Source organism: Aythya ferina (assembly GCF_964211825.1).
Source record: "Aythya ferina genome assembly, chromosome: 5".
Classification (NCBI taxonomy): Eukaryota; Metazoa; Chordata; class Aves; order Anseriformes; family Anatidae; genus Aythya; species Aythya ferina.
Window position 1 is genome coordinate 25833638 of NC_140301.1, and position 21646 is coordinate 25855283.

Here is a 21646-nt window from a genome sequence, read left to right on the forward strand (position 1 = left end):
GGGAATGCAGTGATGCTTCAGCAGAAGTGGCTGAGCGAGCCTATGGAATAGCTTGCAGCCAAGCAGAAAAAGAGAGAGAAAAAAAATGTTTTTTGGTTTATTTCTCTCTCTCAACACCGCTGAAAAGGGATCTCAGGAGACCCGAGTCAGGACAACGCGACCCGCAGGCAGCGGAGGCCCGGCGTGCCCACGGGCCGGGCCAGGCCGAGGGGGGCCGGGGCAGCCCGACCAGCCGGCCGGGCCCCGCCGCGGGGCTGACAGCGGCCGGGGGCAGCCGGGGGCCCCCTGCTGGGCCCGGTGCCCGCGGCCGGCGGAACGCAGCGGCGGGTGCAGGTTGCGGCGGGCCGCTTTGAGGCGGGCACAGCGCGGCGCGGCGCGGCGGGCCGCCGGGGCGGCATGAGGGAGCTGGCGGCCGGCCTGAAGATGGAGGGCGACATCTTGGACGCGTTGGAGGCTCTGGGGTGAGCGGGGGGTGGCCGGGCCTCGGCGGGCGAGGGGAGGATCCTGGCGGCCGCGCGGCCCGGGCCGGCCCTGCTCGGGCGGGGAGCGGCTGGGGACGGAGCGGGGGCCGGGGCCGGCCCGGGGTCTTGTCGCCCGCGCTGGGGCTGCCGTGGCCGTGCTGCCGGGGGCTGCCCCGAGGGGGGATCTGGTCGCTGCTTGGGGCTGGGAGGTGCCCCGGCTCGCAGGGGTGGTGGGTGGCTTTCCGTTTCGTACGGATAAAACGTGTTTTCTTTGTTCGGGGTGGAGAATAACGGGTGCAGCAAGTAAAAATAGTGTAACATGCAGTTCAGTTATCAGTTACCTCTTAGTATTGAGGGTCTCGGGCAGCGAGTTAAAGGCGTTGGAAGGAGAATTGCTTGACTCAGCACTTGAATTAATGCTGGATTTAGTGTGTTTAGCATGTATTGAAACATGGGACTCTGTTCTCACATACCTGTCATGCGTGAAGATGCCTCTCACATTTTCTGACAAACCGTTTTGTTTATAAATTACCTCTCTTTTGTTGGCATGTTTAAAAAAGTCTGAATTATTCATTCACAAAAGTAATTCACAAGTATTCATCTCAGTGTAGTTCCTAACCAGCTTATGTTAAAATTATTTAGAAGTATGCACATTTTATGTTAAACCCATTTCTTATTGCAAATGTTTATCTCTCTGCACAGGTACACAGGTCCCCTTTTGGAGGAGGAAGCCCTGAAAAAAGCAGTCGAAAAAGGATTGTCTTCACCAGAGTTTTTTGACCTCTGTGTTTGGTTAGGTTCCCAAATAAAGCCACTTTGTAACATGGAAGAAAGTATCACGCCAACAGATGGTAAATGGATGTTAATTTGTTGAAGCTACTTAGTATTTAGTGGATTCAGTATATTTAGACTTGTATTTTTAGCTAGTAGTAAAATCAGTGTTGAAATTGAACGGATAACCAAAAGGTAGCCAAAGAGGTGCTGATGTTTGTGTGTATGTATCTGTTAGATTAAGGTCCTACCTTGTGAAGATTCTTTACAAAACAAAAGAAAAAGGAAAAAAATAAAAATAAAATGGGCTCATACATGTGGTTTGGTTAATTTGATTCCTGTACCTTGTTCATCAGAAAGTTAATTACGTTGATCCACTGTTTTGTGACATAAGCTGTTCACATGATAGAAGGAATAAGCACTGTCTGTTCCTCTGCTTGGTGTAAATTAAATGCTGGTTCATTCCAAATACTTGCATTCATGTTTTCAAGCTGTTGTAGCATCAACTTTTGTTTAAAGCATGAATACAACACTGTTTTAACTATTATAAAGGAGTGTCTGCTTGTATGTGGGACTTCTTTAAGAAGAAAGAAAATATTATGAGTGGTAGGTGGTAAATATTTGTCTGGGGTCTTGAAACCCACAATCTAAATGTGTAAATTAAAAAAAAAAATTAAAAAATTATAGTTTGATGTTTCTGTAAAAACAACATAAAAGGGCCATTAACTTTTAATTTATTTCTTTATAACTTTATAGGTGATAAAGATATAGAGAGCTTCCAGCTTGAGATTAGTGGCTTTCTGAGAGAAATGGCTTGTCCATATTCATCGCTTATATCTGGAGACATAAAAGACAGATTAAAAGAGAAAGAAGATTGTCTTAAACTCCTCTGTAAGTTAAGACCATTTTTGCCACTTAGTATACTACTATTTTACATGCGTCTTTTATCATTATTCTACAATTTACATTAAATAGTTCTTTGTGTGTATTTTAGCTTATCTCTACAATCACTACAGCCTACCCAAGCATGCTCACTTGTGGAGGGGTGGAAATGGTAGAACTAATATTTCTCTGTGATGTACAGTTCAACCTACTGATTCCTCCTGACAATTTCTTGATCCAATTCCAGCTCAGCTGAAACAGATTTTCCTTCTCTTGTTTCTGAGAGGTTTTGGGGCAGCTTGTAAGAACATGTGACATGCTTTGAAGGTGCTGAAAGCAGGATCAAGAGGAGTGAACTTGGACAAAGGAGGACCAGCTGAGACTAAGTGTGGAAAGAGATTACATTGAGAAATTGGTGGTGGCAAACGCTTGGAATTTTCCAGGAAAAGAATGGAATAACATCAGGGATCAGTGTGACAACATGAAACTAGTCAAGGAACTAGGGGTCTGGGGAAGGAGGTATGGTAAGCAGTTAAGTATGGTGTACAGACAGGAAATTAGATGGAAGTCAGTTTAGGTAATGAATGGGAAACTGATACTGGTCTGTCTAGAAGAGGATTGAGAGTCTGTTTTATTGTTGTCTTCTTATCTGTATTATGAGAATGTGGGCGCAAAAAATGTTGAGTCCCTAAATATGCCATTATCTGCCATTTTTCTTTCTAGTATTTCTAAGTACAGAACTCCAAGCTTTGAAGATATTGCACAGCAAGAAAAGTAAAGGCTCTCATTTGGAAAAGCACAATGAAATTTATCAGGAAGTACAAACTATTTGTGATGCACTGGGCCTGCCAAACTCATCACCTGATATTCCTCCCTTGTTAACCAATGTGGAACAAAAGGTATGGGTTTTATGTTTTCTCTCTTGTTAACTCTTACTTCTGTAAGCGTTCATCTTAGTTGAGGGCCTAACAATATGATTCATGAAGGCCCTATCCAACAAGTGCAAAGGGATTTTTATTCTGGAAACCAGTGTAGTGTACAAGTTAAACTGTCTTAGCTGTGAGGTGAAATATTTGAGTGGTTCCCTCAGGATGAGATGTACCTGATGCACCTTGCCACGCAACCTTAGGGTATGAGTTGTAGGAACGCTTTCCTCCTACCTATTCAAATATATCAATCACAAAACTTTGGGTAATAACTGATTGCATGTTTACATACCTGTCGTTGTCAATTCTGAGATGTTTTCAAATTTAATGTGTAAAACTAAACTTCTTGCTCTTTGGTTTATGAATACCTTAATTGCAAGTATTGATTTGTTGGTGCCATTTCCTTAGTTTTAATTCAGGCATTTTTCAACCTACTAAGTTAGGTAGTCAATATGCAGCCTCATACCTTATCCAACCTTATAGTTCTTTCAATTGTATTCCACCAGATTCTAACTCATTTCACTGATGTGATGTTTAATTTGGATTCCTCACTGCAGATTATAAGTGCCACCCACCATCTTCTCTGTTAAAAGTTTGGCTCTTCGTTTCTCCCTAGTATTTGGGAAGAGAATTGGTCCCCTCTTGAGTTATGAGAGATGCGTGAAGTGAATTTCCCTCTGCTGCTCTCTGAATCTTTGAATTTACTAATTTTTGCGTGATGATCGTTTTTTGTTTTTTTTCTCCCTCCTCATCGCTCAATGGGAAGTTGAACATTCAGAGGTTTTGGGGAGGGGGCCTGTTTTTTCCCAGATTTTCTTACAGATGTGGATCTTTATTGTGGCAAGACAGAACCTTTAATAGATTCATATATAAAAAGCAATATCCAGGTGGCAGTGAAATTGTCTGCATTCCCAAAGTGTCCCTGTACTTGATCTGTTTAGCTCATATGAAATCTTTAAATCTATTCTTTCCATTAAATATCTTTGAGGGGATGGAGAAACAATTCCATCACTGTTTTCTGAGGGTTAAAATGTCAGAGTTCCAGCTAGTAACTAGTTGATTAAAGCTGCCTAGTACTGTTGATCTTCCCCTGTGGGTGTTTACATCCAAGGGGCTTGTAGTCTCCAACAGGAACAACAAGGAAGACAGTGGCCTTCCTTGCACACTTCTTGGCTTCACTTCTTGGATACAGGCTTAGTTTCATGCCATATTAAAAGAATAACACTCTAATGCTGCAATAGCAGACATGGTGGGCCAGCTTTTCACACAAACACCTAGCAAGTTGTCTTTGCATTACAAGGTTTTGCAAAGTCCAAGACTTCTTTCAGATAGGGTCACATGCTTGCACTGATGTGTAGTGTGTTACTGTTAAACTGTTTACATAAACTGTTAACAGTTTCATAAGTCCTGAAGCAGAAAAATCTTCTAAGCATGTTCTCTCACTCTCCCTCCTTCCCCCTCTCTCCCCTCTCTCTCATATCACAAACTGCCTTGAGCTGTTTTTCAGTGTTTTCCAGGTCTGTCAATTTCACAGTGGTTATACAACTTATACGCACTTCAGAGTGTAGAAAGGTGGCAAAACTAGTTCATTCATCTTCTCTGACTTCAGATTAATAGTGTAATTTGTGCTCTGAAATGTTCTGGCCCCTTACAACTGAAGAACTTTTATTTTTCCTGCTTCTCAGGAGATTTTGTACAATTTCTGCTGTATGTTTCATTGTCCTTCATCCCCTACTTTCATGTGGGACAAGTTCCGAGTTTATTTTGATACAGCGCATATAGAATTAGATGCCTAAGTTTGTTGATGTAGCTGCATTAGCGTGGTGATGCCCCTGATTGAAATTCTTTGGCTTCGTAAACATCTTTTTCAGTCCCATTTATAACTTTTTTAGATTCTCACAAAATTTCACTTGCAATGATCAATTTATTTTTCCAAATATTATGTTGCTCCTGATTTAATTAGGCTGTGTAAAATTGCACTGCTAACATGTAGTGTTATACTATATGATTTGTAACAGAAACTTATATACTAATCTAGCATTTTTATTGAATTTGAAAATGTATCTGCAGCATTTCAACATGTCTACTCTTTGTCTCTGTCTAGCATCTTCAGCATTGTCAGTAGCTGTGGGAATAGTTCTGAGAATAGTTTGGCTGTGCAGCAGCAATCTACCAAAGGGACAGATCACACATTGTGTTTTGGTATGACACGTTAGAATATTGATTGTTTTTAATAATTTGTCAGATTATTTAAAAGACTAGTATAAAATCAAGATCACCTTCTTCATTCAAACTATGAGTTTTGTTGTACATCAAACCGAATATGCAATCATTGGAAGTACCTTTTAAATTTGCATCTCCTGTAATGAACTACGGCAGTGGTTACGCATATAAGAAAAATTGAGGGAAGAGTTGGTAGCGTTACAGCTTCCTACCGCTTAATGTAATGTATTATATTCTATAGCATAGAAAAACTGATGGTCTTTTTTTTTGAGATTCCCTTGTGAAGTTTCCTTATAAAGTATATTTATAAAACTTACCTCTGGGAGGTGTTCTGAAATTTGCTACTAGAAAGCCCATAACTTGTAAATGAACCTTGATCAAAGATTCAGAAAAGTTTCTGCCAGCATTATGCTACATGCTTATATCTAGCTTTTTCCATTCAAAATGGTGTGAATTTTACACCTAGTTACAAAGAAACTTTCTAATACTGTTTATTCCAAAAACCTTTTTACTACAAAAATATTCAATTTTTTTTTTTTTTTTTACCATGTATTGCTTTGCATCATTTTTTCTTAGTTTTCTAATGTAAAAAAAGGTAATCTCCTAACAGTCTACTGCAATAAAAGGAAACTGTAAAGGGTTACCTAAGAAATTAAATGGAAAGCAAGCTAAAATAGGCTTTAACTGAAATGTGAGGAGGCTATCTTTAAAAAAAATATTTGGGAATATTTTTGATAATTTATTCATATTTAAGTTAGTGTTACTGTTTAGTAATTGTACAGCCATAATGGTGCCTGTGCATTAAATGTCAATATAGCTTCAGGGAACAAGACAGAAGAGTTGTCTGGTTAGAAGTCTTTGTGCCTAAACTTGTAGGCATTCACCAGACACAAAGCTCAGGCAAAAATGTCTTTAAAATTAGATAAGTATTGAAAATAAAATGACATGTAAGTAAATGGAAGACGGGCATTGTTTGGATTAACATGTTCTGTGCTCAAGAATTTAGGTGATCTTTCTGCAAATTAAGAAAATGTTCCTTCCTGTGTAGTGACAGCGTTTTAACATAAATTCCTTTAATGACACCTCTTTACAGGTTATTTTTTAAAATATGAGAAACCCTGAAGTTGTGTGCATATATTGTTTCTCTTTGCAAATAGTGTTAAACATAAAAAGTATAGGTTTATTTTGACTGAGGGTAAAGATATTTATTAAATATGTGGAACATTGAACCTGTATTGTGAGCTAATGTTTTGTTTTTTTAAAGGAGCATAGACTTATAAAACAAATGAGAAATGTTCGATACATAAAGGTGCGCTTTATTTGGTAAAAAATAGAATAACTATGTTTTTATACAACAGAGTTTGGAGTCAAATCCCAATACTTTTGTCTCAAACATCATATTTTTTTGAGTATATGAACTTCTAAATCAATCTTGTAAATATTTAATGTTATCAAGGAGTTTGATTACAATATATATTGAATAGTCAAATATATGCATCTCCCTTTAGCTTTTAATTAATTGGTTTGCTTCTCATAACTAAGTGTGGGAGAGTTTTAGGATGATTTGGCTGGCACAATTTGTTTTACATTTCTGTGAATATTTTCACTGCCCTTTTATCTGGACACTGCTTTTTGTATTGTTCCCACTTACAAATGCAGAATTTATATTTTTTATTTTTCTCCCCCAGAACTTCTGTTTATTCTCCTTAATGCAAGGCAACTATCATGGCTAGGAATGAGTTACAGCGTAGATTCTTGTATTGGTTGTGCTTTTGTCCTCTGGTAGACAGGATATGTGCCAGAGACCTTATGCTCATAGCCCTGTTGGTCAAGGTTGGACAACATATTCTGGAACTATAAGGCAGCAAAGCTTATTTCACTCTTGTAGTTGTAGGACATGCACTCAGAGTACTGCTAAGTGAGGGAGTAAAGTATTAATGGAGATTCAGAAATCTGGATATGACTTTTCATTGTCTGTAAAACTCTGCAAGTAGATAAAGTTATCTGTGGAACAAGTTTCTCCTTAACTTGATTCATTTTATCCAGTGACAATTATACTATCAATGTATTTTTTTTAACTCGGGGGGAGGGGGGGCGAGAAAAAGGTTGCAGAATTTTGCAGTTTCCTAGCCAGTAAAGGCTAGTTTCACTTAGCTGCTCCTACTGCTTCTGATTGTGAGTTTCACTGATTTTCTTCTTTTATTGTTCCTCTGAACTTCCTTTCATATTTCAACTTACAGAAATCAGGGGTAGATGGTGCTGAGTTAGGTCTTTCAATTGTGATTCACTTGTCATGGCAGAATTTATTATTTTTTGTGTGTGGAGCCCAGTGTTATATTTACTTCTTAGCTGCACTGGCAGCTGCAAGCTTGTAATAATTCTAATCTCCAGAGCATCTTCATCATCTGTGCTTTCCAGGTTTTATTTCAATCTATAGCTACAGGTTATTGAGGTGTTATGTTGTTGTGTTTTTTGGCTTGTGGCTTTTGTCTTCTCCCAGAAGTCAGGCTCATTTTGTTAGATTCTTATCCTTTCAACTCATTAGGACCTTTGAGGATAATATATTTCGGACCTTAATGGCTACAAACGTCTTCACTAATAGAGCTTTTAATTCATTTGTTGTTTATTAGTATAGAAGTTCTGTAGTAATTGCTGGTTTCTACATCTTTTTCTGTCATGCTGATCTTATGTTGATGATTATTACATTTCTTCTTGGCTCTTCATGTATTTATTTAAATTAAAGCATAGTTTGTGCTAAAGTACATTTGAATTTTGAAGCAGATTGAGAGGCATCATGTACATGCTTCATTAGAATCAAAACAGGTTGGCTAGATTTACAGGATAGACAAGTCAGTCAGCCCTGGAGGGCTTTTTGTAAATAAAGGTTGCAAAGGTACAAGAATTTAAGAGAAAGAAGAGTGTGGGGGCAATACGGTACATGAAACAGAACTTCAACCCTTATCATAATCACTTCTTTTATATGGATGGAATCTAATAGCACAGGTGGTACTTTTAATTCATCACTTCATGCCATTTGTTCCTTCTTCTATATTAATTGATGATTTCTTCATCTCTTGCTGTCATGCTGATCTTATATTGATTATTGTTCATTGACTACCACAATGCTAGGTGAGCACTTCTCAGTGCCCGCTATGATAACTTAGTTAACTAGGTGCTCTAGAATTTGAGCAAGTTGACTTGTCTCCTGCAGTTACTGCACAGTGCTCACTGCAGATGATATTTCTGTAATGTGTAGAACTCAAAACTCTGACAAAATGAGAAGGTAATACTAGAGAAGTTAGCACTGGACCTTACCTCTATTATAAATATTAATGTAAATGGCTGTATGCCTACGCGAAGTCTTATAATCCTAGCAAATGTATCTAATGTCTCTCTTCAGCTATAGGTTTTATTGTAGGTCATGGACTGCCTTAGTCCTTCCTCGTGAAATGTTTAAAAAAGAAAAAAAAAGATATAGTTTTAGTCTTCTTTGACTTGATTCCACATGAAAGCAAGTGAAGATGTAGTTCTTCCAATCAGACCATGTCCAAAACTTCTTCCAATCAGACCGTGTCCAGGAACAGTAATATGCTGTTCTCTAGTAATCTACTACTGCTTAAAAATCAGTTGGCCTGAAAGTTATGTAGGAGTGTTGTGACCATTTGTGGTAAGGTTTGTAGAAGAGTGTGTGGAAAAGAAAGTGTATGCTGAAAGAAGTTCCTTGGTAGAAGCTTTTTGTAAGGAGAGAGGGGGATGCAGTGGAGTTTGGAAGTCAGAAAGAGAGGGCACACTTCGTTCCCAAATACCGAAGGCAAAGCTAATGAAGAAGTATAAGGCAAGCTGGTTTGGAGTGAGTGCAAAAGTCTTAAACAATGTTAATTGGAACCAATAACAGGATTAGAAGGAAAGAAGTGGGAGAGCGACCTCATACCTATCATATCTCCTGCCTTCCTTACTGACACCCATTGTCAGCTTTCTGTAGCCAGGTCTACTATTTGTCAGTGAACTCCCAGCTTTCAGTTGTTAATTTCCTTAGATGTAATTACAATGCTTAATGATGAGTAAACCCAGTAAATTTAATTAGTTGTATTGCCTGTGTGCACTTCATAAATTTGACATATAGATATTTTTCAATTATAATTGGGAGGAGAAATGCTATACCGTATAGTCTTTTTATATAGAGGTTGATCATGTAGTGGAAGTATTCAGGAACTCGTCTTTTTGTAATGGATGATGATAAGGCAGAAGACATCTGTTTTTATGAGTCTGCTAAAACAAACGTGCTATAGTTGATCTTAGAATTGTAGCATATTTTTGCTGAAATAAATGTAAATATAATTTGTGTTCTGAAAAGAAGTATGTGTTTTGTTACAGATAAAGGACGTTCTCTCAAAAGTTCAAAAAAACCATGTGGGGAAGTCACTGCTAACAAAACCTCTGAATTCTGATCAAGTGGTAAAAAAAAAAAAAAAAAAAAAAAGTCCCTTATTTTGTTTTCTGTGTTTTGTGGGGTGGTCAAAATTAATGCTTATGATTTTGTCTGTCTATTTTACAGTCACTCTTCTACTACTTAATATTCAATTACTAAATATTAATAATGCTAATCAGATACTTCCAGAATTAATGTTTTTAACAGACATTGTCTTGATATATGTACATACTAACTTTTAAAATATTTCGTAAATACATGCTACTGCAGCACTACATATCTGCACCCCTAATTTTATGTCGTTTGTAGTGATCACCAGAGAATAGTCATCTTATTTGCTGAGTGGGGTTAACTTTCAATTGATTTGTATATCTTTATTGAATTAATATTTGGACTTTTTATTGTAACACTGCAGGAAAGATTGGAAAAAATCAATGATGCTCTTCGCAGTGAGTATGAATGTCGCCGACGTATGTTAATGAAGAGGCTAGATGTGACAGTGCAGTCTTTTGGCTGGTCTGATAGAGCAAAGGTAAGGTTGCTGTATTTTTTGCTTCCTGTAGGTGGGAGTCTGCTACAGTTCCATAGATCTTGTTACCAAGTATATGTACTATGTAAATACACTTCCCTTACTGCTGTCTTCTTTCCAAGCAGTTTCTCATCCTGGATTGTAACATCCAAGTTGTAGGTATTGAGAAAACTGAAGGATTTGAGTAGGTGACACGGTCCATGTTTTGTGACTGTCTATAGCTTCATAAATATATATATTCTAGCATCCTTTGTTGGGGGTTTTCACTTTAAGTCCATACCTCCCTTTTTCTTTCCTATATCCGCCCCTCCAATCAAGTAAAGTAGGAGAAAACCTCAGCATTTCTCTGGAGATGCAGGAGGAAGACAAACACTAGGCCTTAACAGAGATTGGGTGCAGAAAGCGTCTTCCCACAAGGTCAGTGAGATTATTACAGTGACTGCTACCTATCTTGGGTGCAAAGCAACCGAATAAACAAACGGTCAACTGAACAGCTGGTGTGAGAAAAGCCTTCAGATGGCTAAAACATCCAAACTATTGGGGATTTTGTCTGCTGGTATTGTTTTAATCACAGTAATTTCATTTGTGATATTTTCTAGCACTCTGTATATTAGAAAATAGACATGACTTAACCAGTCTGATATTTCTGAGCTAGAAATCCATATTGTTTCTATCTAGCAAAGTAAGAAGATACTAAAAGTTTGTAACTTGATTAATATATGTGTGGTAAGCTGAAGGCTTTTTTTTTGCTCATGAACTGCAAGATCAACTTTACTTCTAAGAGAAGGTTTGTGTAGAAATCTTAAGATTGATAAGTCTTAAAACTTCAAAAGCTTTCTGAAAGTGATATTATAGTTTGGCATAGATATGTGCAAACAGAGTCTGCTCACTAAATATCACTGAAAGACATGAGTCTACATTCTGCTTTGCTGCTTCAAAATGGCCCACTTTAATTTCTGCAGGGGTTATGAGTGCTTTTATGGTACAAGAGAGGAAAAGAGGGCATTTACCTCAAAATTATCAGGAGATTTCACTATGTGTAACTCTTATAACTGAACCAATGCAACTATAAATTTTTAAATTTAAGGTGTACTTCAAAGATGTAGTTGATGTTTACTGATAACTCAGACTAAAATCTGATGTTTATTCCAAATGACATTAAAAACAATGAATACTTTTATGATAAATCAAGTTTAATGAGATTTTTAATGATGCCAAAGCAGTAAGATGATTCCTTTTCCTGTCTTAGAAAGGCTGTTGATGCAAAATAGCATGCAGTTAGAAATAACCCCATTACATATTAAATCTGTGATGAAGATTTACACAAATTGACCTTCATTTAAAATTGCATATGATTTTTTTGTACTTTTTCCCCTCATTTTTCATGTAAAATACTTGTTTAGAATGTCTCCAAAAACTTTGGGGGGGGATTCAAAATATTTTGGCATTGAAATAATTTTGATTTTTCTTTTTTTTTTTTTTTAAGCAATGAAGCAAGTTCTTGTCCTTTTTTAATTCATTAGCTAGGTTGCCTTCCCCTCCCTCTCCATTAAGTAGGTATTTATACCTGTCTCTGCTTTTGATGGTGTGTTTTGTTGTTTGTTTGTTTTTTGGAGGAGTGGTGGCAGTGTAGTTTTATTTTTTTCTGTCCCCCAGGGGGTTAGTTTTGCAGATTGAAATGGATCCATAAATGATGACGTAATTGTCTAGCAAAACAGCAGTGACAAAGAACAGCACCTGTTGTCTGGTCCATCCAAGATCAAATGTTTATTTACTCTGAAGATCGTCCTAGTTGCTCACAGAAAGTGTGTTTATTTTTCATCTTTTGTTAAACAAGTAAACATCAAAGTGAATTTGGAAAAAAATCTATTTTTTTCCCCTTCTCAGTTTCACTTTTTCATGGCTTGCACAAGTGTTCTGCTTCATTGATGCAGATTTTCACAAATTGACCTGCATTTAAAGTCACTCCTTTTTCACATTTTGGAGTGATCTGTTAAATATGGCTATTTAAAGCACTGCTTCAGACAACAGCATGGAGCCTAAAATTTAGTCTTAGATATGTTGCCAGTGGATACAGTTTCTGTTGTAATAAGTTCAGCATCAATTAAACATAATCAACATTTCCTTGCACATCATCAGAGAACAGAACTGGTAGCAACTGGCACCAAATTTTTCATACATCACACCTTGTGCTCAAACTGCAATGTACTGAGACCACTGTGTGGCTTACAGTGTGTGTTTGTATTTGTATGCCTCACAAGTAAGTAATGTCTGATTTTTATTGTTTAGGTAAAGACAGATGACATAGCACGCATCTATCAGCCCAAGCGCTACGCATTATCTCCAAAGTCAACTATAACATTAGCTCACCTTCTTGCTGCTCGAGAGGATTTATCAAAGATCATAAGAACAAGTAGTGGATCAACACGGAAAAATACAGTCTGTGCGATCAACAAGGTAATGTTTCTTCCTGGGATATGATAAAAGGATGTGGGAGTTTACAGACCCATCAAAAGTAATTCTGGAATTACACTCTTTGTTTAACATTTTTCTTCCTTTGTACAAGGTGGTTATAGCTGGTGCTTTTAACAAGAAAAGTTTGCAGCATTCCAATAAACACTGCATTAAGTTCTTTTTTTATCTTACTACACAGTCAGTTTTACAACCAGATTAAATAGTAATCTAGATGAGAAAGAACAGTGGAGGAAGTAGACAGAGTTCAGAAGTTACTTTTCCCTTCCTACTGAGTTGTTCTTTTCAAACAGCAGTCTCAGAAAGCAGGGCTACACTAGCCAGTTCTCAGGAAGAGTCAATGCTTAATCTTTCTGGACAGCTTGGCCTGTCCTGCCTTTTCACAGCAGAATCTGCTGAGTTTTAATCTGCCTTCCAGCAGGGTCAAATGCACCATTCACAAATAAGATAAAATAAGAATCATCCATTTGCTTTGGTATCTGTATTTTCATAGGAAAGGGACTCCATTCAGCATAAAATTATAGTAGCGATTGTTTCTTTTTCTTAGTCAACACAGAAACAGGATCACCTGAGAACTGTTAATTTTCCTTAGAGCTACTAAAGAGCAGGTAGAGTATACTTGGTAAAACAGGGGAAAGGAGGAAGGTTTGCTTCAAGTCGGTTTATACTTCATGTTAGGACTAGGGAGTAAATACAATACTTAACACAGCTGGATTTATTATTGATTGTTTTTTGTTGTTGTTCTTTTTGTTTGTTTCTATATTTGGCTTACAAACTTAGGTCCTTGAGTTCAATGGAACTGTACACCTCAAGTTAAGGATACGTGTTAGTCTTTCTGGTATTGGTGCCTAGGCATTGGTGCCTGGGTATTGTCAAGCACAGTAATGAAAAAGTAAAACACAAGGTTTTTTTAGTTTCCTTTTGTTGTTGTTGTTGTTAATAAGCATCTTTAGTGTATCGGTACATTACAAACCTCAGAAGTTTCTGTGGAAGTGACATTTAATTATTTGGTAAAATTGTTTGGTTTGGCTGTTTGTAATAAATAAACATAGTACTTCCTTCTGGACTATAACAAAAGCTTGCAAATAACTATGTTAGTTCACTATTTCAATAGTGAATAGTTCACTATTTAAATGGCGACTGTTTTCATTAATCTTTTATTTACAGACTTTCTTAAATGCTGTGCCCCATTTTGAAATCCTTTTAATTGTTTTGATCTCAAGAGTTCTGAAGTTTTATTTTACCATACAGGTTCTTATGGGGAGAGTACCTGATCGTGGAGGCAGACCAACAGAGATTGAACCACCACCTCCTGAAATGCCTCCATGGCAGAAAAGACAAGAAGGTGGCGGAAGAGGTGGCTGGGGAGGTGGTGGTGGAAGGGGCGGCTGGGGTGGTGGAGGGGGTCGAGGAGGAGGAGGTTGTGGTGGTGGTTTTGGAGGTGGGGGTTTCAGAGGTGGTGGAAGAGGTGGAGGTGGCTTCCAAGGTGGAGGTGGCAGGGGAGATTATGGTGGCAGGGGAGGTTATGGTGGCAGGGGTGGTTACGGAGATCCATATGGTGGAAGAGGAGGTGGAGGATACCGGCGATACTAAAAAAAAAAAAAAAACTACAACAAAAAAAACTGTAAATACTAAGAGTAACTGGCAAAATATAGTGGTGGTGTTTACTGGTAATCAGAAATGTAGCTATGGTACCTTTGGTTTAGGTTAGATTTAAGTATGACCATATGAATCATTGCTTTAGACCAACTGATGTTGTCATTGAATTCTTTTAGTTAACTGAAGAGAAGTTTTATACTAAAATATTATGACTAGAATCCTTGTTTTTCGTACTGGTCATGTTTTTTTTTTTATTATGTCCTCTTATTTAAAATAAGCCTCAGAAAACTGAATAAAAACCTTTTTAAAGTAAAAATAATTTTTTGATGTTCAGGCCTCTCTAATTATTGCATGTTGCATGTCCATTCCCTTGCTCCTAAAACTGTATAGTACGGAGAGAGAGAAGAGGAGAAAAACAAAACAAAACAAACAAACAAACAAAAAAACAAACAAACAAAAAAAAACAGGCCTAAGAACCAGAGGGAAACACTTTCAGAAGAATGCTGTTTTCAGGCTTTTCTCTTCATCCAGTTTTCTTATCAGACATGTAGAAGAATTTAGATGTTAAAACCCTTAAGGCTTTGGTCAAAATTATTCATTTAGGTTTCTTATTATTCCAAAACTTGTCATAAAAGTAATATTCTGAATTACTTCTTTAGAGAAATTGATAAAATTAGGTAGCTTTGTGTGTTCATAAATATATTAGAGACTAATTGAAAGTCAAAGTTTGTACCATAAAATAAGAATAATGGTGACTTTTTTTAATGTTTATTGTCATTTTACCTGTTTTCCGTTTTATTGAGGTTTCATAAAAGTATTTTAAGATCGGATTGAGCTGGAAATGTCTGCAACCATCATGTCCAGTGGGAGTTCATTCCTTTTGCATCAGCCTTTAAAAATAAAGGTTGAGTAAAGCTGAGCTTTCTGAGAAAGAACGTGCCATTTCTTCTTCTTTTCCATTTTTATTTTTTTTTCCCTCCCGCTTGGTAAGGTATCTCATACAAAAGTTGTTCTTCCGCATTGAGTTCTCTGGAAAAAGTGCAATTGTAATTTTCAAAGGCTTTTCTTCTCTTATTCTGCCAACCAAATGGTCTGATAACTTAAAAGAAACTCCATCTTGATATGATGTGGATATCTTCTCCTTCACACACAGTGCTACGCTAGGAGAAGAGCATCTAGGTGAGGAGTTAGATTTTGTATAATTACGGCTGTAAATACATATAGGCAAGTTCACGGCTGTCAGTTAAAGAAGGCAATTTCTGTTGTCCAGCTTCTTGAGATCTCCCTTGTTATGATGCTACCTGAGTAGATGTGGAACAGGGAGACAATGCCCAAGTGTATATTCATGACAGTATTTATCAGGATCACATTACTGCAGAGAGATTCAGGAAGACATATGATAAACCTTGGCATGTGTGTTGATGGCATAGCACAGAAACCTTCCAGCACTTCCACTGAATATATAACTTAGTCTTAACTGCAGGTTGAACTCTTAAGATTTGATTGTAGTTTATGTTCCACAGTTATGAGGTGTGGTTTTCTTGTTTTTTGTTTTTTCACAAATCTACTGTTAGTGTCTGTATTTGGTCTGCTTTCAAGTTGTTACCCTGTCTTCAGGGACACGTGCATCGTGTCCTCAGTTACAGAGGCAGATCTGTGCACGAATGTAAAGCTCTGTTTAAAACTGGGATTATCTATCACATCCTTTAAAAGCCTGTGTAAGATGTTATTAATTAGTTACCACCAACACGTTCAGTTGAAATCTTAGTCTAGATAACTTGAAAATTCCCTCCTGGAACTTCCCTGAATGATTGCTTGTTCGAGTGTGCTGCTTTATGATGGGACTGATGGAGTCTTATCCATACCTGGGGTCCCAGCAGGTGCCTACCAAAAAAGGGCAGTTTTCCTTGCTTGAACACATTGGCTTGGATGTAAACTTGGTGCAATGAGTTGACTCAGCTGGCCTAACTTCACCTACCTGCTAGCAGTATGGTTTCTTTATCACTTTTTCCTATGCTCATTTCTGTTGTCAGTGTCTGCTGTCATTGCAGAGGTCTTCATGGGTCATGTGGAAACATAGCACTGGTGTACTTGCTTTTGAGCTTGATTTTTGCCTAGTGCTACAGAATGTCTCACAAGTTCATGACGTTCTGGGTGAGTCTACTGGCCTTGGACTTGAGAAGTATTGATCAGCAAGGAAGTGGAAAGAGTAAGTTTTAACAAACAAAGCCTTAATTTTAAGTTTTGTTTCCTCATTCCAGTGATGTTGTTTCTGTTACAAGTAATTTCTGAACTGCAGCCAAGCATTTAATAATATCAAGGAAATTCGGGTGGTTTGTCTCTACATAAAAATTTCATCAGTCAAGATCTGAAATTGCACTGGTTTAGTTGAACTGTTTTAACTGTGTGTGTGGATGTGTCTTGGTGCTTTTATGCTCACCAGTTCATATAGTTTGTAACAGGGAAGGCAGTTTGGAATGAAGTAGACCGTCAGGTAAACCAGCTGTGTGCCCACATCCAATTCTAGCAGTTAAGTATGCCAATATCTTAGTTCAATTGTATTGATGTGGGCCATGTAGAAGACAACAGTTTAAATAGGAGGAAGTTTTGTTGGAGACTTTTTTTTTTTACTCAAGCCATTTCATTTTTTCTTGAATAATTCCAAAATGTGAAGGCAGTAGTAGAAAAGTAAAGTAAGCACCACCACCTTTCATAGAGGTATCCTTTTCTCAGTTTCCTTTACTGTCAGAATGTATGTTTTTATCAAAAGATACAATAATAGCATTAAAATAATTTTGAGAAGAGGTTTAAATCAATTTTCTGTTTCAGTCCTGACAAAAAGTATCGTCAGAACAAAAATTCTGTTGTAATTTTTTTTTCATATATATGTTTGTAAGCATTTTTGTGTTTATTCAGACTTAGTGAATGGTTTTGGTTGCTTGAGAATTGGGAAAAAAAAAAGATTTTTGTGTCAGGTTTTGAGACTTTTGTTAACAGCTGTAAACACTGAGGAATAAAGTACTGTATTTGAAGTTACTTGCATGACTGTATTTGAAATTACTTGCATCACTGTAGTGTGATTTGGATTCTCTATCTCATAGTGCTCCTGTGTTTGTAAGGAAGAATTCCAGCTGGCGATTTGCAGTAATGATGAAACTTGCTTTTTATGACCATGACCAAAATAGACAAGGCAGATAACAATACAGGAAACTTTCACCAGACAGGACAGATTCCAGATACATCCCAATTGTATTGTCTCATTTGAAAGTGTCGGTGTCCAAAAGAATTGGACAAAAAGCATAGGCCTACATGACTGTTACTACTGTCTTTATGTAGATTAAGGAAATAACTTCTAATTACTTGTGAAACTTTAAATTTTTAACTTCTGTAATTCTGAAATAGAACAGAACTTGTCTCCCCTGTCAGATATTTTGATGTTCAGTACCTCACATAAAAAACGCCTTTAAGATACAGTATTTTGAGTTTTGCTGTAAGGTAAATAGCAAATTTTCAGGCTGCTGTGATGCTGTCTGTGTAATAGCCAGCCTTAGTAGAAAGGTTCTTTGTCATGCTGTTAAATCTATTCAGAATTAGTAGAAGATCGTGCTTTGCAATACTTGGAACATTAGAGTGGCAGAAACAGTGTCTGCAGCGTCTCAACCACTAAAATACTGAAAGAATAATCTGCACAGGCCTAGCTTCCTGAGCATTCTCAATATTCTCAGGTGCAAGAGAGAGTAGAGACTCAGACACTAGGTTAGTCCAGCAGAAGTGTCACAGATAACAGAATCAAGGAAAATGAATTTAGGTTAAGATTTTTCAGGTACAAACACAGAGGTAATGTGCAATTTTAATATTTTTTCTATTATAAATATTAAACGAAAATCTTACACTTTTATATATAAATCTTTACAATCTGTACACTTTTTCAATCTTCTTTAATATCATTAAAACAAAAACTTTTCAAGTTGCTGTAGAGAACAGGTACAACAGAATAACAGACTGCTTCTATAATAAAGAGTTCCAAAGGGTAGCTTTGTTATTTTCAGAAGCTACTTTAAATGCGGTTGTCTTTAATTTGAATATTAAAAGTAGCTCTGCCATTTTAACTTTCATATTATTCAGTCTACTTTATCTTTAGAAGATCAGAATTTATACTTAAAAATAAACAGTAGTTGGGGCAGGAGTGTTCATTTTTTCTTCCTTCCCGTACTTACATGAAACACAGCTGAGCCTGGTGAGAGCATAAAAGGTAAGTGCTTTTCATTTTTATTGACAAGATAAATGGTAAGTGGTGTTCAATATCACTGTTTGCTGATAAGACTTAAACAGCATTTGGTAGTTTAACTCTATTTTTTTCCTAGCATAGAACATTAAGATTAACAGAGATGCATGTGATGTTTGCTCATAGCTTAGTCTGTTTCAGCAGTATCCCACTACAGTCTGTTTTTGCTATTAGCACAAGTCTTTCATGCATCAAAATTGAAGTTCCAAAAGTAATAAGAAGGAACTATCACCAAAACAGAACAAAACAGACAAAAAACATTGTAAAGGGATTTTGGCAAACAAAGAACCTGAAGGTAGTTGAAGAGCTCTCAAGTTTTCCAGGTATCAACCAAGTCATTTGAAGCAGGAAGCTTTCAGCACACATGAAGCACCACTTGTGATGTCAGATGTTCCTGCAAATAGGTGTTGTAAATCATTTAAGCTGTTTGTAGGAACAATAGGATGACAAAGAGAAACATTAACATTTACAAATATGGTCTTAACTCAATTTTAAGCATTAAGCACTAAAAAAACCCCTTAGTACTCTTAACGTAATAATGCTGGTCTTTGGGCCAGCTGTTGACATTAGGTTGTCTACTTTGGAGAGGGAGGGAAGGAAATGAACAAAGTATATATATGTATATACACATACAGAAATTCTATTAGAATCCAGAGTTCAGAGCATAAGCAAGCAGTTAGCTGCACAACAGGATTTACCAGTCTTTGTTGCTCTTTTTAGCTATTTTCCAAATACATGAAAATATATTCAGTATTTATCCTGTTTTATTTGTTGCAGAAGTAGACTTTTGTTTGCTAAATGCATATCAGAAGTTCTTGCTGTAGTCCTGCATAGAGGACAAATATCAAGAAGCTTACAGAAAATTGGCAAAGCAAATTTACAAACATGATCTGAAAGCCATTTCGACTGCTTCACTAATCAAAGTGCAATTACGTGTTAACTGTTAATAATTCAGGTTTAGTGTATGAGGAACAAAAGTTGCACAATCTTCACAGCTGCTATATGCATTTCAATTCTTTACATACCATATTTATTTACAGTAAATAACAAACTCCATTATTACTACTGTCTCCTTCCAGTCATGGAGGTACAAGCACAATCCAAATGCTAAACAAGGACTTAGAACCACTAAACTTCAAAGTAGTTTCCAATGTTGTCTTTTTTTTTTTTTAAACAATAATTAAACCATTCATATACTTGACAATTAATGACTGTAAACTAGAGATAGAACATACACTTACGCCACTTTGAACACAAAGCACGCATGCTATTATAATGGGTCAACTAAAAATTCAATCTATAATGGAGTTTGTAAAGTAACTTGCAAGTTTTGAAGAGCATTAAGTATAATTTATTAGTAAATATATTAATTTTAACTTTCTGCTGTTTACATGTTTGATGAGAAATGCCTGCTTGATAAATGCAAGTGAGTTTTATACAGCTGTAAGTGTAAGAATTACCTTGAAATGCAAATGCAATTTTAAAATTGACTATTTTGACAAATATACCAGTAACTTGAAAGACTGTTTTGTCATCTTTTGCCAGTATGAACACTTAATAGCATTAAGAAAACTAAGTTAACTCCCTAGCACCTTTTGCTATACAAAATTTATACACATGAGAGCATGGTCATCTTGACTCTTTATCTAAAGTGCATGTGAAAACTGAGAAAGATAATGGAGAAATCCTGGTTAGAGCTTTAAGATGTTAGAAGCTCCGAAATACATTATCTGTTGCACTGGGATTACTATACAGTTTCCCTCATAATATGGCCTTTAAGGTTTTACTCAGATGTTGCAACACTGGTGTCATTTGACATTATAAAAAAAATAATCAACTTTGTCCCATATTTATGGTAAAGGAACAGCAAGCTATCCTTTAAGCTGAATAAGTAGGGCTCATTTCCACAAAAGTGGAAGCAGTGTTCACTCTAAACTCTCAAGTCTTATATATTACCTTAACAAAGGTAAGCATTTGAGCAGCAGGACTACAAAGCTCTGAAGGAGTTTTAAAACATCTGTCAGTTTATCCTAACAAAGCCTAAAGAATCAAGTAATCAAATATCATTAGCTTTACTTATTTTAATATTTTTGCTAAACTTCAGAAATACAAGTCACAGTCCATGTAATGATTTTAATTGTTTTCAGACACAATGAGAAGGAACTCTCTCTCAATGAAATATTTCTGCAGTTTTACTTAAATGCTTAGCTTTATGGACCATGTTTCTACAAACCTGAATTTGGACCAAATCTGACGTGACAGTCTTATGAATAGCTATGTTGTCAGAACACTTGTAGAGTAATGTGTGCTGCCTGCAGCCAACTCACTGTGGAATCCATCATGAACATAAACTTCAGGAACAGTGTTGCTCCTTTTAAAAGCAATCCCAGAAGATTGGATTTTCATTGTGCAGATGGTGCTAAATTACCTTAAAAAGGTCAAAGGAATTCATTGATACACTTGAAAGTGTATTTCTAATACAGAAGTGTACAGAATAGAGAGCATTTCCATTTAAAATCCTTTGGACTAGCTCTCCAGATCACTTGGTAAAGCAGCTTTGTCACACCTTCAGTCTTTCATTCTTCCATAGGGATCTTCCCCTTTTCTGCTAGGAGCAGTCTCTGTGCTGTAGGTCATCAACTACATGATTTCTTCTCTGGATTGTAAGAGATTCGATTGTTTTATGTGCCTGCTCCAGCTGGATCTTTAAACCTTCATTGTCTGCCTTTAGAATATTTCTTTCCTAGACAAACAAACAAACAAACAAAAAGAGAATGGGATTTGATTTTAAATCTGTTTCAGGATTGTCTGGTTGTATATTTAGGTTGATTGGCTTAAACATAAGTTGAAGGTGTCTCTTAAAGATAGAAAAGATACTGCATGTAAGCTAGTAACATTAAAAGGATGAGACATTTTAGCTAACAATCAGTTAATGTATTAAGACTTAATCATTTGCAAATCATATATATATGCATATATACACAAAGCTATCTATAAGATGTGTTATCAGTCATTAACAAGAAGTTCCTCTTACAATCCAAAGCAGAGTCTAAATTAAGACATGTTTTA

The 21646-nt window shown here is 36.7% G+C and overlaps 2 protein-coding genes across 6 annotated transcripts in view; one reads left to right on the forward strand and one right to left on the reverse strand.

The window, feature by feature from the left end:
- The first annotated feature begins 249 nt into the window (after nucleotides 1–249).
- FAM98B (family with sequence similarity 98 member B) lies at nucleotides 250–17328 on the forward strand. The gene is made up of 8 exons (XM_084522371.1): nucleotides 250–461; nucleotides 1164–1312; nucleotides 1989–2123; nucleotides 2838–3013; nucleotides 9638–9718; nucleotides 10108–10224; nucleotides 12511–12678; nucleotides 13945–17328. Exons 1-8 carry the CDS (start codon nucleotides 397–399, stop codon nucleotides 14284–14286), a joined length of 1233 nt encoding a protein of 410 aa, XP_084378497.1. The 5' UTR covers nucleotides 250–396; the 3' UTR covers nucleotides 14287–17328.
- Nucleotides 16965–21646, reverse strand: part of RASGRP1 (RAS guanyl releasing protein 1) — a 43839-nt gene continuing 39157 nt past the window's right edge. For 4 of the 5 annotated variants that reach the window (XM_084522360.1, XM_084522361.1, XM_084522363.1 and 1 more), the window contains exon 17: nucleotides 16965–21320. In XM_084522360.1, coding sequence (XP_084378486.1) covers nucleotides 21186–21320 — 135 coding nt within the window. In that variant the 3' untranslated portion in view covers nucleotides 16965–21185. The remainder of the gene's footprint in view (nucleotides 21321–21646) is intronic. The other variant, XR_014694010.1, reaches the window with a different exon arrangement.